General features: G+C 47.1%; 1 protein-coding gene across 1 annotated transcript in view; it reads left to right on the top strand.

The window, feature by feature from the left end:
- Pappa (pappalysin 1) overlaps positions 1-13,693 on the top strand; it is a 226,608-nt gene that overhangs the window by 153,497 nt on the left and 59,418 nt on the right. The window contains exons 11-13 of the mRNA XM_076843159.2: positions 9,148-9,261; positions 10,210-10,345; positions 12,590-12,803. Coding sequence (XP_076699274.2) covers positions 9,148-9,261; positions 10,210-10,345; positions 12,590-12,803 — 464 coding nt within the window. The remainder of the gene's footprint in view (positions 1-9,147; positions 9,262-10,209; positions 10,346-12,589; positions 12,804-13,693) is intronic.

Below are 13,693 nucleotides of genomic sequence, written 5' to 3'. Positions count from 1 at the left end.
CAGTGTTGATGCGATGCTTTGCCTCAGGCCCCAGGGCACGGCACATCCTACCAGCCATTAGCCTCAGTTTCCTATCTGGGAAGAAGGGGTCCTGCTGACAGCTTTCTCGCAGGGCAGTTTTAGGATTAAAAGACATAACAGACGTAAACCCACTCTGCAGTACGTGAGACTCATTAGAGGAATCACTGTGAATACAATTTTTATCATCAGCATCCTAGTTATTGCACATCAAGCCCACGTTGGCCTAGGGTGGTGGACCACTGTCTGGATGCAATGCCTTTGATGCTTAGGAATAAATCCTGGGCCTCCTGGTGCCTTCCCTGAACCAACTGCTTATTGTCATCATCTCTACACCCTGGCCCAAGCCTGTGGGGATCTGGGGTCCTAAATCCCCCGCATCCCCCGTAGACTCTGCACATTGCCTTGAAAAAGCCACACGAGTCCAACACTGGCAGCACTGGGTGAGCCCCGCTGGTGACCTGCATTGGACCCTGATGAAAAGGGGAGATAAATCAGGCCTGGCCACTGTTCTTGAAGCTCACACAGGGAGAGACAGAAGGCCAGACAAGAAGCCACAATGCGGTGGGGACACAAAGGGTTGGACCAAGTCTGGGTGGGAAGGCAAGTCATAGGGACGGAAGAGAGTGGACGTTGAGCCACATGACCTTGGGTATGACTCCTAGGCTTTGGCGAACTGACTGCAAATGGAGATAAAAATATTTATTCTCATAGGAGCGCTCATGGAGGAGAGAAGATGTCACACCCAGTCAGCACCCTGTACTGGTCAACCAGCTTTAAGACTCGGTGCTTGGTGGTCCCCCGGGGGAGCACAGAGGAGGGAGCTAAGCCAGGTTTATGGAGGCAGTTTTATTTCACCTAGTCCACCGTGTCCCTGTTTCCCGAGCCCTTTATAGCCGTGGCCTGATGGGCTGCCTGCCTCCTGGTAGGTTTCCTTCCTGCAGTCTTTAGGGCCCCGATCTCTTGGTGGTTTATATCAAGGAATGACTCTGCCTCTATTGCAATGTTTCAATTCTTGAGGAAATAACTTGGCATTGGAACTGCAAGCCTGAGGTTGAGATGTGGTCTAAAGAGAAATATTGGGAAACACTGCCCGACTCTGTGTGTGTGTGTGTGTGTGTGTGTGTGTGTGTGTGTGTGTGTGTGACTGACTCGTGCAGTCACATGGAGCATTCCTGTCAGTCTGCCTCCCCACACGCCTTCCTCTTTACTCCTTCCCCTCTACTCCTTCCCCTTGCTTGTTCTCCAGGTCCCTCGCAGTTTCCTCAGGATGGAGAAATGACACTGGCGAGGGTGAGCTAGAGGCTTAGGAGCACCTCCTGCTTCCCCTGATTGACAAAAAGCATGGAAATCTGTGAAATCAAAATTCAATAGAAACCTCATGGCGTTTCCCTGGGTGGGAAAATACCAGAACCCCCACTCCCCTGTTGTCCCTCCGTCTCCCCGCCTTTGTGTACATCGTGTGTGGGTGGAAGATAAACTGGATTTAAAAAACCCTTTGAAAGCAAGACATCGTTAACTCCTCTAATTGAAAGCAGTCTTCTGCAAAGGAGGGGGATTTGGAGGCGGGTGGGGTAGTGCATGGACCGGACGAAAGTCCCCAGGCCCTGGAGCCACAGAGCCCTCTGCTTCTGTAGACTGTATACCCCGACTCACCACCAGCCATTCTGGCCCATGGCAAAGGCCATAGGGATAACTGCATGTTTTCAGGCTGGTCTGTCACCTCTGTTGAATGGGACTCTATTTTCCCATCTGTTGAGTGTGTGATGTTTGGGATCAGGATTTCTGAGGACATTCCCAGCTCAGACAACCAAACCTCTGGGCAAAGAATTTCCACAACTCTTTGTCAGTGTGAAATTGCAAGTACAAAATGATGAAGGAAAGAAAACAAACCAGAAAACACGTTGCTGGAATGACTGCAGTAAAATTCTATGTCACTCTGGGGTTGTCTTTGCCAGAGAAGGTGGCTGGGAAATCATCCCTCTGTTCCAGAGTGTCAGAGACGTAAGACCCGTGAGTCTCAGAGGTTGACAGGATGTTCGCCTGGTAGGGTGGTTTTGTTTGTGTGTTTGTATTACCCTTCGTTTGATTCAGTGTTCTCTTCGGTGGCATTCACTTGGAAGAGGCTAGAAATCAAAACCTGGCAGAACCCTTTGGAGATGAATTTGTCTTCCTCTGTCTTTCTAGGAGTGAGAAGGGTGATGGGGGGTCAGAGAAGTGAGCAATTGAGTCAGTTTCAGGAGGCCGGCCCCCTGCCTGGCAATCTGGGGCTCCCCCCATCCTCTGGCTCCACCCCACGGCAGCCCTATAAAGACCTGCTTTGGTCTGTTGAAGCAGCTTCTGTTTTAGGAGCCCCGGGAAAAGGCAACAAGGAGAAATTCTGAGACTGTCTCCTCTGTGGCTGGGATTTAAGATCCACCTGGCACAAATATTCATCTGTTCACTTTGATGGATCCTCACAGCAGCCCTGGGGGTGGGGGCAGGTTTTTTACACATTTTTCTTCATCCAGGCACAGTGGCACACACCTCTGATCCCAGCAGCTCAGGAGTCCGACAGGAGGATCACAAGTTCAAGGCCAGCTTGAACACCTTAGTGAGATCCTGTCTCTTAATAAAAAATATAAAGGACTGGGGTTGAAGCTCATTGCTAGAATGCTCTGGGTTCAATTCCTAGTATCTAAAAAAAAAAAAAAAAAAAGTTAATGTACATGGTTCAGAGTGGGCTGAGTTTGTACCTGGCTTCGAATCCTGGTTCTACCACCAACTAATTGTATGACCTTCGGCAAAGTGACAGGGCCTCGATTTCTTTATTTATAAAGCGGTTATCATAACCGTACCTACCTCACGGGCTTCTTGTGAGGATTGCATGATTTAGCAGATGCAGATTCTTTAAAATCGTGTCCAGGATGAAGCAGCCACTCCATATATGTGGCCATTGCTGCTGTTGCAATATCCACTGGCCACCTATGATTTCCTCTGTGCTGGGAAGGCTGCTTGGATTTATTTGAGAATACATAAAACATGGTCCTCACCTTGGAAATCATCAGACTTTAAAGGGATAGACTGGACTCCAAACAACCATAATCTAACTTGACAAGTGCCGTGACTGAGGCATATATACAGAACTATATGGTCACGTAGGGAGAGCAATTGATTCTGTCCGGGGGTGAGCAGAGGAGGGGTGACATTTGAGACTGCCTTTGATGTGTGTGTAGTATTTCACGGGACGGACAGTGCAGGACATTGGTATGTGTCTGGGCACAGCATCCGGGATGGGGGGGTCTGTGGTGTGGGAGAGTGAGCTGTCCAGGGAGAAGGAAGCACCCGAGGCTCGTGTGATGTCTGCCTGGTGGGTGGGAAGGAAAGGGACTGGTGATGAAGTTGGTGGAAGTGGCTGAACCCAGCCTTCAACAGCCTCTGTCAGCTGTGTCTCAGGAACTTTCCATCCTGTGGACAAGGCGGCCATGAGGGATTGATGAGTAGCAGGGCAATAGGATTAGTTTCTCAGCTTACAGCAGGCAGCGAATGTAGGTGACTGCCACTGGAAAGTGGCAAGTGGTCCCCTCTTGTCCACCAGAGGAACCCAAGGCTTCAGCAAAGCCCAGGCATCGGTCTTGTGACTGGCCCAGAATGAGGAGTCAGGGATCACAGTCTACTTCCTGGCTCCAATATATAAGTGGACCTGTGATCTTAAAAGGGTCATTCAAAACCTGTGGGCCTCATTCTTCTCATCACAAATAGGGGGCAAAGACTTCAACCTTATAGAGTAACTGTGAAGATCTAATTTTTGTGACTATGCAACCCAAGGTGATTATTAGTACTGTGCATTCTTAAGCTTCTGGGGCCTTTAGAGTTCATCCAGCACAACCACTGAATTTTACAAATGAGGAAACTGTGGGCCAGAGAAATGCCCATCTCATAAGTAACACAGCTGGTACTAACCCAGGTCTCCTACATCCCACTGGGCTTATTTGAAGTAAACTCAGACATTACTTAAGATGCTGGAGAGTCCGAGACATTCGGCTAAAGAGGAGGAGAACAGTGAAATGCCCCTTGATTTCTACAGGTGCAAAGGCAAAGATGTGAACCCCAACACTGATTTCTGTTATGGCTGCCTAGATTTTTGGGGGGAAGAAGGACAAATCTTACTGGGTTCTGCACAGCAAAGGCAAGGTCAAGAGGTGTAGGACAGCAGGGCAGGGTGGTACACACCTGTAATCCCAGCAGCTCAATAGGTTGAGGCAGGAGGATTGCAAGTTCAAGGCCAGTCTCAGCAACTTAGTGAGGCGCTATGTAGCTTTGTAAGACCCTGTCTCAAAATGAAAAAAATAAAAAGGCCTAGAAAGGTGGCTCAGTGGTTAAGCGCCCTGGGTTCAATCCTTGGTTTAAAAAAAAAAAAAAAAAGAAGAAAAGGTGCAGGGCATAGATGAGAAAAATGTGCTCATTCTGAGAGAAAATTTTGCATTTCTGTAACAACTTTATGCTTACTAGTGCGTGACATTCTGCATGATACCTCTCCTCTTTTGACCTCTGAAAAGGAAATGGTTTCAGTGGATAAACTATCCAAGACCCCTCTAACTATGAAACTATAAAACAAGAAAGTTCACACATTGTTACGTAGAGGACAGAGTACAAGAAAGTGCAGGCAGGCGTCTCTCCCTATGACGATTGCAAAGGACTGTGCAGAGGTAAATTAAGCTGTTTGTGAATGGCAGTGAATTATCTGTCCATGAAGTAACCAAGAAGACACTGCGTGATCTCTCCTCCAACCCTGAGGGGACCTGTGAGGGTGTTTGCCAGTCCAACCAACCGCAGTTGCTCTTTGCCTAGCTCCGTTACATTTTTGCCTTTACTTGATTGTTCTTTATTAATGTATTCATTCCTTCGTTCATTCACCATATAACAATATTTGAGTCCCTCAAAATAATACTGGCTGGTTTTCAAAATTGTGTTTTCTTGTGGTAAGAGCACTACAGGAGATCGACCCTCTTAATAAATATTTAAGTAAACAATGTTTTATTGGTAACTACAGGTAAAATGCAAACAGCAGATCTCTAGAACTAACTTGTCTTGTTTAACTAAACTTTTATGACCTTTGATGAGCATCTCCCCATTTATCCCCGCTGCCAGACCCTGGCAGCCACTAATTCCATCTTTGATTCTATGGGTTGGACGGTTTTAGGTACCACATATAGATGGAATCATGCAGTATTTGTCCTTTTGTGACTGTAATATCCCAAAATTTCCTTCTTCTTGTTGTCAGCAGCAGAATTTCCTTCTCTTTTTAAGGATGATTGGCTTTATTTTTCCCCTTTCGGATGAGGATTGAAATCCAGGAGTGCTTTAGTGTGGAGCTACATCTGCAACCCCCTTTTTAAAAAAAATTTGAAACAAGTTCTCATTAACTTGCTGAGGCTGGCCTTGAACCTGTGATCCTCTTGCCTCAGCCTCCAGAGTCACTGAGATTACAGGTGTGTGCCACTGTACCCTATGAGGATGAGTAACATTCTGTTTCAAACATACACCATTTTCTTCATCCATGCATCTGTTGATGGACAGGTGGTTTATCATCACATCTTAGTTGTTAGGAATAATGCAGCAATGAACAAGGCAGTGGGAAATATAGAACATTTCAGCTCTGAAGAATCCCTTCCTCATCTTCCCCAGGAAATGAAAATCCTGCCCGTGATATAAAGGAATGCTTGTTCATGCGAGTGTGACAGAGATGAACACAGGTTACGACATTTCGTGCACCAACATCCCTGAAGCTGCATGGCTGGGAAGAACCTCAGCATCTTTAGGATTTGGGGTGCAAGTTTGGAGAACAGGAGGGAGAACAGGATGGCTCTGTAGGAGATCCAGGAGATGTGCAGACTGGGATTGGTAGGAGATTGGGAGGCATGAAGGCCTAGAGTCAGCATCACTGGAGAAACAGGTCGAGGAGAGGACGAGTGGAGAGTTGAGGAACTTGGGGTGATGGCTGGGAGGGCATAAAATCTACAATGATGTGTGATGTGACTCTCCTATTTGTTCCCCCACAGAAATCTTTCTTGGTCAGCAATGCTTGGTGGAGTTGGATTTGCTTTTCTGGAAGGTGCGAAAAAGTGGGTCAATAAAAACAGAGCATCCCCAGAGTCTCGGTCCCCTGGGGGTCACACCTTCCACAGTAGCCAACCTTGTGACTTCAGCAAGGCTCTCTCTTTCCTGAGCACTCCAGAGCTGGGCATGTCTATAGGCTGTCAATAAATGGCTGTTGATGAGCATATTTATGCAATATCAGTAAGAGCAGGAGGCTTATGGTTGCTCACCTCTCCCTTTGCCCCCAGCCTCCCTCCACCTCCCCAGAAACAGAGATGATTTGGGCAAAGGTTTGGCTGGATTTGTTTATTCCTCTCTGATCTGCTTTGACTGTCCCTGGTCAGGATTGTAGCCAGCCTGAAAAAAACACACAACTAAATAGAAAAACAGAAGAAAAAAAAAAAAAAAAACAGAGGCATATTCCTCTAAAGCCCTGTCTAGTGCTGATAGAGCTGACGAGATAAGAGGAAATCGTATTTAAGCAATAAGACGGCTTTGTTCATGTTGGCAAATTCTCTGACCGTGAATGCTTTAGATGCAGAGATAAGACCCCAGCCTGGCGCTCAGAGATGGGCTCTGCCACACTCTGCTGGGAGACAGGCAGCTAAGAACACAAGGGAAAAGCATTCCAAAATGATACATGTCGAATTGCTGGCCTGGATTTCAAATGCCATAGATAGTTTATGCAAACTCTCGCACTCTTGTAAAGTGTAACACAATCCACTGGCAGTTCTGCCTAAGCCCAGTCTTGGTTGTTTTTGAGAAAAATAAATAAACTTGAAAATGTCTTCCAGTCTATTAAAGTGGCTGTGTTTTGTCCTTAGCTTCCTTGGAATTAAGCTTCTAGATATTTGAACAACTGAATCCATGCCTGATTCCCAGACCGTGGAATAGTTGACTCTTGGAACCTTTGGGCTCCATAAGAACTTACCAGTGATATTCAGGAAACTACCATTGTCTTCCCAGGACCCACTGAATCCTACAGCCAGGCTGAGGGAAGCTTCAACAGTTCTAAGTTTTAATATTTTTTGAGTCAGCTCTGTATATCAAACAGAGGAGAGGAGATGGTCTGGTTGTAACAGTAGAGCAGGAACCAAGCTGACCTCTCCGGGTCCTGAGCCCAGGATGCCATCTCCATGAGTCCTAGGGATCCACTGAAGACACTTTGCCAGTCTGTGACTACTGCAGCATCCAACTGTGCAAGCTTAACTGAGGTCCAAAGATGCAAGTGGCTTTATATAATGACACCTCATATTTTGAGCAAGCACAGACCAGAACCAGGTCTCCTGAATTCAAAGCCAGCTCTCTCCACTACAGAACTTTCTGGGTGACATTGTGTGATTCTCCAAAGCTGATTAAGCCACCTATCTTAACTTCTGCTTGAGGTCTTGAGAGTGAATGGATGAAAATGTTATGATGAAGAGAAGCTGGGTGAAGCGTAGGAGGAGCTCATGTATTTTCTTTGCAACTTTGCTATAAATACCAATTTACTCCAAAATGGTTTTTGAAGAAGGAAAGCACTGGTGTTTGCAGTGTTAGGTCACAATGCAGCCGTCTGTGTTAGGGCGGCATCCAGTAGCATCTCACTGATGTAAAAAGGACTGTGACTTGATGTTTTCTGAGAGCTCCTGGAAGCCAGCATCATATGAACTAGTGATGGACAGAGGAGCCTTTGCGTTTTAACAGATTTATAGATGGGATATTCAGCATGTTGGAAGGAGCCTTTGGTGGTGCCAAGAACAAGACAGGGTGACAAGATTCAGATCTAGTCTAGTTCATTGGCGCCCACTGGATACAAACACATTGGTAGGGGAGTTGATGCTCATGTTTTTTGTGGCTTTATGACAACATTTTGGAGTTCTTTTAATTCATAAAATTACATGGAAGAATGTAAATCAAAATGCCTATACTTACTAGGTATATGCATTATATATGCCAAGTGTATGAACTTCTGACAACCATAGGAATATTTTCTTTTTTCCTCTTGACCTGTCTCTGCAAGAGAAATAACAATATAGATAAGTTAAATCCCATTTGTTCCCAACTTCCATCACTTTTCCCCGCCCTTGATAACCACCCTGAATTTGATGTAGATTTTTCTATGCTACATTCAATTCATATGAATCCTTGGGAATATATAGTTTTGCTTTATGTGACTTTTATAAATGGCATTATAATAATTTTTTTTCATTTAAGAACATTTGGATGTATGAATAAATGATATTAATTCTTGGCACCTTTAAGCTTCTTAAGAAGTTGCCAGTGATATTTGGAGAACTAATATTGTCTTCCCAGGACCAACTGAATCCTAGACCCAGGGTGAGGGAAACTTTGAGAGTAAGCAAGTTTTAATAGTTTTTGATATTTTTGAAGCAGAGCAGTGAAGTTTTTTTCTTAAATAAAACATTATGATATGCAGGAAACTCCTAAGTTTAAACAATTCCGTTTATGTATAAATGTTCCTCTTTTCTTTTAACATCCTTTTGGTGTTATCTATTATTAAGAATGAGAGAGAGAGAGAGAGAGAGAGAGAGAGAGAGAGAGAGAGAGGGGGAATTGATTTTCTTTGATGAAGCCTGGGCTCATTCTTATAGTCTTTGCTTTGTTATTATGGCTCTGAGCATAATTCACAGATTTGTTCTAAGATAACCTTCTTGACATTTGAGACTCTGAGATCAAATCTCTCACAGTGCAGTCTGTGTATAGTAATATACCCTATTACAACCTAAGCACTCTGGGTTTTTACTTTCCTCTGAACCTTTGCTTCTGTTCCTTCTACCTTCAATGCCTTTCCCAGCTCAACTTGAAGTCAACTCCTCCAAGATTTGTCCCTGAGGGGATTTCTATATCACTACCACCATAGTTTCACAGCACCGAGAATGACCTCAATATTAGAACGTAAGCTCCTGGGGCACATGCTTGTCTATATATCCCTGCTTTCTCTTGGAGAATCAAGAACAAAATTGATGGATAGTAAAGGATTGTTAAATTGAATCAAACTGAACTTTCAAGACCCTCAAAACATTATTTTTCTTCTTTACCTTTTTCCAGGTGTGTCGAACCAAAGTGATAGATCTCAGTGAGGGAATCTCCCAGCATGCCTGGTACCCTTGCACCATCAGCTATCCATACTCCCAGCTGGCTCAGACCACTTTCTGGTTGCAGGTAAGCCTGAGTCTCGGGAGCCCTGTCATCTCCATCACTGGCACCCAGGAAGCACTGAGCCTCATGAGGAGCCTTTCTGGACACAGCTCATCCCCCCAGGAGGCTATTAATTAATAGGACAGGAAACAAAACACTTGGTTCTGAGGTGCTTCCTGAAGTGGAATCCCTTAATGTCATAGAACACCCCCACTCAACCTTTACACTCAAGGGGCATTTGGATACCTTTTATCTGCCTAAACCTTTTATTTGTTATTCAAGACCTTTTAAAATCAACTTTTCTACCATGAAGACTTTACTGATCTCCACAGAAATCAGTGACTCTTTTCTTTCTTCTGCATGAGTTTGGTCACTTGTTGGATGACATCCACTACAGGACGCTCTGTAGCAATCTTCCTGACTGTGGATTGGTGGATTGTATTGATGTTGATTTATGTGTCACTGACCTACTTTAAACATCATGGATCCCAGAATTGCAAGGGCCATGTCTTATGTAACTTGATCTCCTTGTGGCCCAGTATGGAGGCTGACATGAATGAGTGATGGATTGTAATAAGCATGGTGTGGTTTTGTGTGTTTTGGTTGTGTACCAGGGCCTGTGCTAGACACTTTATTCCTATGGTCTTGGTAGCATCTCAGTGACTCTGTGATGTAGCTGTGTTTTTTTTTTAAATCCATTAACTAGGAATGAGGGAATTTGAGCCCAGAGTGGCCCAGCTATCCACTCAATGTCACACAGCTTGGAAGGAGCAGAGCCAAGACTAAAGCTGACCTCAGAGCCAGTGCTCCTCACTGTTTTGTTGTTTGCCTTCTGCTTTCTGTCTGAGGCCCCAATGAAGAGTCCAGTTGCAGACATGGATGGAGATTCTCCTCAAACCCACCCCAGTGTGGCTGCCTCCCTCCCCTATGCCTGAGCACACAAGTGACCTTCTTGTGTCTTCTCCATTTCAGGCATATTACTCTCAGCCAATGGTTGCTGCGGCTGTCATTGTCCACCTGGTGACCGATGGGACATATTATGGGGACCAAAAACAAGAGACCATCAGCGTGCAGCTGCTTGATACCAAAGATCAGAGCCACGATCTAGGCAAGCCTGTTCCCCAGGGCTTGGTTGCCCCGGTACCTGCTTCCTACCTGTCCAGGGTGGTTGTGAGGACCACAGCTTGGAGTGACCTCTTCCTTCCGTTTTTCACTTTCTTGCTTCTTCACCGTTGGGTGTGCCCATGGCCCCCATCAAGCTGTAGTTGTATGTCCAGAGAAACCTGGATGTGGCTGATAAGGGGACAAGGATCAATGGCAAAGCCTTCCCTCAGTGGCTTCCCTTTGATGGAAACCTTAGGCATCACATGTGATCCTCGAAAGACTCTGGAAATTTCCCCATCACCCATGTCAGCACCTGAGATCCCTAGAGAGGCACCAAGGGATTGCAGGTCACACATCAAGTTGGGACTGAGTAGCCAGGTTTCAGAATCCCAGCCCATTGCTGCTCACCCCCTAATCATTGCCCGTGAGACCTCCCTGTGGTGACATATGCCCTGCACAACCTCCGGAGAAGATCCCCGTGGGAACGGGAATCAGAAAGTTTTCTATCAGATTCAGGAGTGGGGAGGCAGTTGAGGAAAGGGGTCCTACCTGCTGAGAAGCTGTCCTGGGTAAAGGTTCAAGTGAGTGGTCACTTGCACCTCCCCTCTGCTTGGGCCATGGTCAGGGGAAATGGCCCAACTCCAGATCTGGCAGCAAGGTTTGAACCCTGTTCCACCACTCACTGACCAGGAAAGAGGAAGCAGTTTTCTCTACCTTTTAGTACTTCTCTTAGAGACCCCACTTTCTTCCTATACAATAAGAACAAAGAAACCTTACAGACAGAGCAAGATATTGCATGACACTGCGTGAGCAGGCCCTGCACTCGAGCTGGGGCTAAGAACTCCCTGTTAGCACTGAGCAATCCTGTTGCACTCCCTCATATCCAGTCTACCCTGGAGAGCTCTGGGTAGGCCTCCAAGTATTTGGGCCAGCCCTGGAACCTGGGCTCTAAGCTGTGCCCACACCATTCCAGAGAGCTTATTTCAAAAACCTGCAAGAAGCCAGTGGACCAGGGGTCATTTCAGGGTCAGAAAGAAGCCAAGGAAGCAGGGAAGATTTTGTTTTGTTTTGTCTTTGTTTATTTATTTAGTTTTAAAGGCCAGGGAAAGAGAAGGAAATAAGGAAGAGAAAGAAAACCCCTCTGGACGTATCTGGATTTCTGGGAAATTTCCCTAAGTGAGAAGCAAATATTTTTATAGTTGTCCTGGCATGGCAGAGAGCTCTGAGGAGAGGTTTCTCGGCAGAGTGGGAAGAGGTTTGGTTCCCCAGAAGCTCCTTGGATCCTCCTACTGGTGCCTGAGCCTTCTGTCTTCCCTGTCCCTTCCCACTGTGTTCTCCTGTCCCCAGTATCCCAGCATCCCCAGCAGCGGCTTCCCAGCGCTAGGGAAGTAGAACAAAGGGCACCTGCTGGACCACCACAGGCTGCCAGGACACAGCCAGGGTTATACCCCTTTGCAGACGTGGAGGTGGATTTTAAGGAGTTTGCTGGAGTCCCGTGATCAGGGGGTGTCTAGACCAGCACTTGATTCAGGTCCACCAGCCACCAACCCCACCCCACTCCATCTCTCTCTAGGTACCTCTTTTCCCCTCCCCTCTTCCCACTTCCTTCCTGAAACCTGGTGTCCTGCTGTCCATTCTGCATGTGCTAAAAGGTCTTGAGGACTTCTAAGCAGGGCAAGTTTGGATTCTACCTAGGCTTTGGGTCACAGCTGTGCTGTGTCTAGAAAGCCCCTCCTGCCCAAGCATGTGGGTCTGCTTTGCAGATCGGGTGATGTAGAAGTCCCTAACTCACAGGGCTGCTCCCAGGTCCGCCGGTTACCCATGGCAGGGGACTGTTTACTCCAGGAAGGCAGGTTGCCATGAATTATTTCCATCACCTTCCAGACCAACCAGCAGCGGAAAACTAGCAGCTCAGACCTCAAGCCCCAGGGCATTGTGGGAGGGAGTCAAGGACCAGGGATGCTTGGCTGATGGGTGGCCATTCGCAGGAGGAAGAGGGGCTGTGGGCACTAGGTGAAGGGAAGGCTTAGGGGGCAGGGAGGCAGGGGGATTGGAAAGATTTGGAACCAAGAAAAAAAGGCGGACAAAGAAACTTTCAATCAAACTCAAAATCCCCTCTGGCTGCCCAATGGTGCTTTTGTGCAGTGACATGAAAGGGTCTGGGGGCTTCGGGAAGGGCCCGTTGGGGAGGGCGTGACTGGCCTTGAGTAATGAGCCTGGCCCCTCGGCCCCTCTGTCTCCCTGACAGGCCTCCATGTCCTGAGCTGCAGGAACAATCCCCTGATTATCCCTGTGGTCCATGACCTCAGCCAGCCCTTCTACCACAGCCAGGCTGTACGTGTGAGCTTCAGTTCGCCCCTGGTCGCCATCTCGGGGGTGGCCCTCCGCTCCTTCGACAACTTTGACCCCGTCACCCTGAGCAGCTGCCAGAGAGGGGAGACCTACAGCCCTGCGGAGCAGAGGTAAGGTTTCCTGGGCCTACTTCGCCCTAGGCCATTTGTAGCCAAGTGGAGACACTGAGATTCTGCAGCCGAGTAGCCATTGTGTTGCTGTGAAGAGTCTCTGGGTTGCTCCCTTCTCCATCCTCTGACCTCTGGCCAGCTCTGTCTTTAAGCTCAAGAGACCCACAAGGCTCTGAGTTCCTGGGGTGAGCACGGGAAGCGGGGAGGGTAGAGATGCTCCCTCACCTGGCTGGTAGCTGCAGAGTTGACAGTAGAAGCCAGGTGATCTGGAAACAGCCATTTCCTTCTCTGGGTCTCAGCCTCCCCATGTGAACACAGAGAGGGTATAGGTGGCTTAGCTTTCTCAGCTCTAAAGTACTAGAATATTCTGCTTCCTTGGTGGCACAGGCAAAAGTTGTGACCTTTTTAAATTGACAAGGAAGGAAGGGGTTTGGCTTTTGCTTCACCCCAGTTCACTGTGCATATACGTGGTGGGTGAAAACCTCATAGCTTCAGGTCACCTGCCCCTGAGATGCCTCCAGTGGCTCAGGAACCTTTTCCTGCAGGGCATCTCTCCATCCGTGCTGTTGATCTGGCAACTATTAAGGAACCACATTTGGAGGCCGGGGAATGGTGGTTCCTGGACTGAATATAATCTTTGGGAACACACTTGGATTTGAATCTTTACATTACTACTCCCCATTCTGTGCCCTTGGACGAGTGCTTCTCTTTTCTGAGGCTCAGCTTTCTATTTCGAAGCAAGCAGATAATAATGCATACTTCACGGGGTGGTTGTAAGGGTTAATGGTTGCACCGTGGATGAAAACGCTCTTGCAGACTGTTAGACACTGTGCAAAGATAACATATGAATAAAGAACATTCACAACTGCTTTCTGACCGCGATGGCTGGT

Source organism: Callospermophilus lateralis, chromosome 2 (assembly GCF_048772815.1).
Source record: "Callospermophilus lateralis isolate mCalLat2 chromosome 2, mCalLat2.hap1, whole genome shotgun sequence".
Taxonomy (NCBI): Eukaryota; Metazoa; Chordata; class Mammalia; order Rodentia; family Sciuridae; genus Callospermophilus; species Callospermophilus lateralis.
The sequence above is the reverse complement of the archived record's forward strand: the minus strand, read 5'-3'. Positions and strand labels throughout refer to the sequence as shown.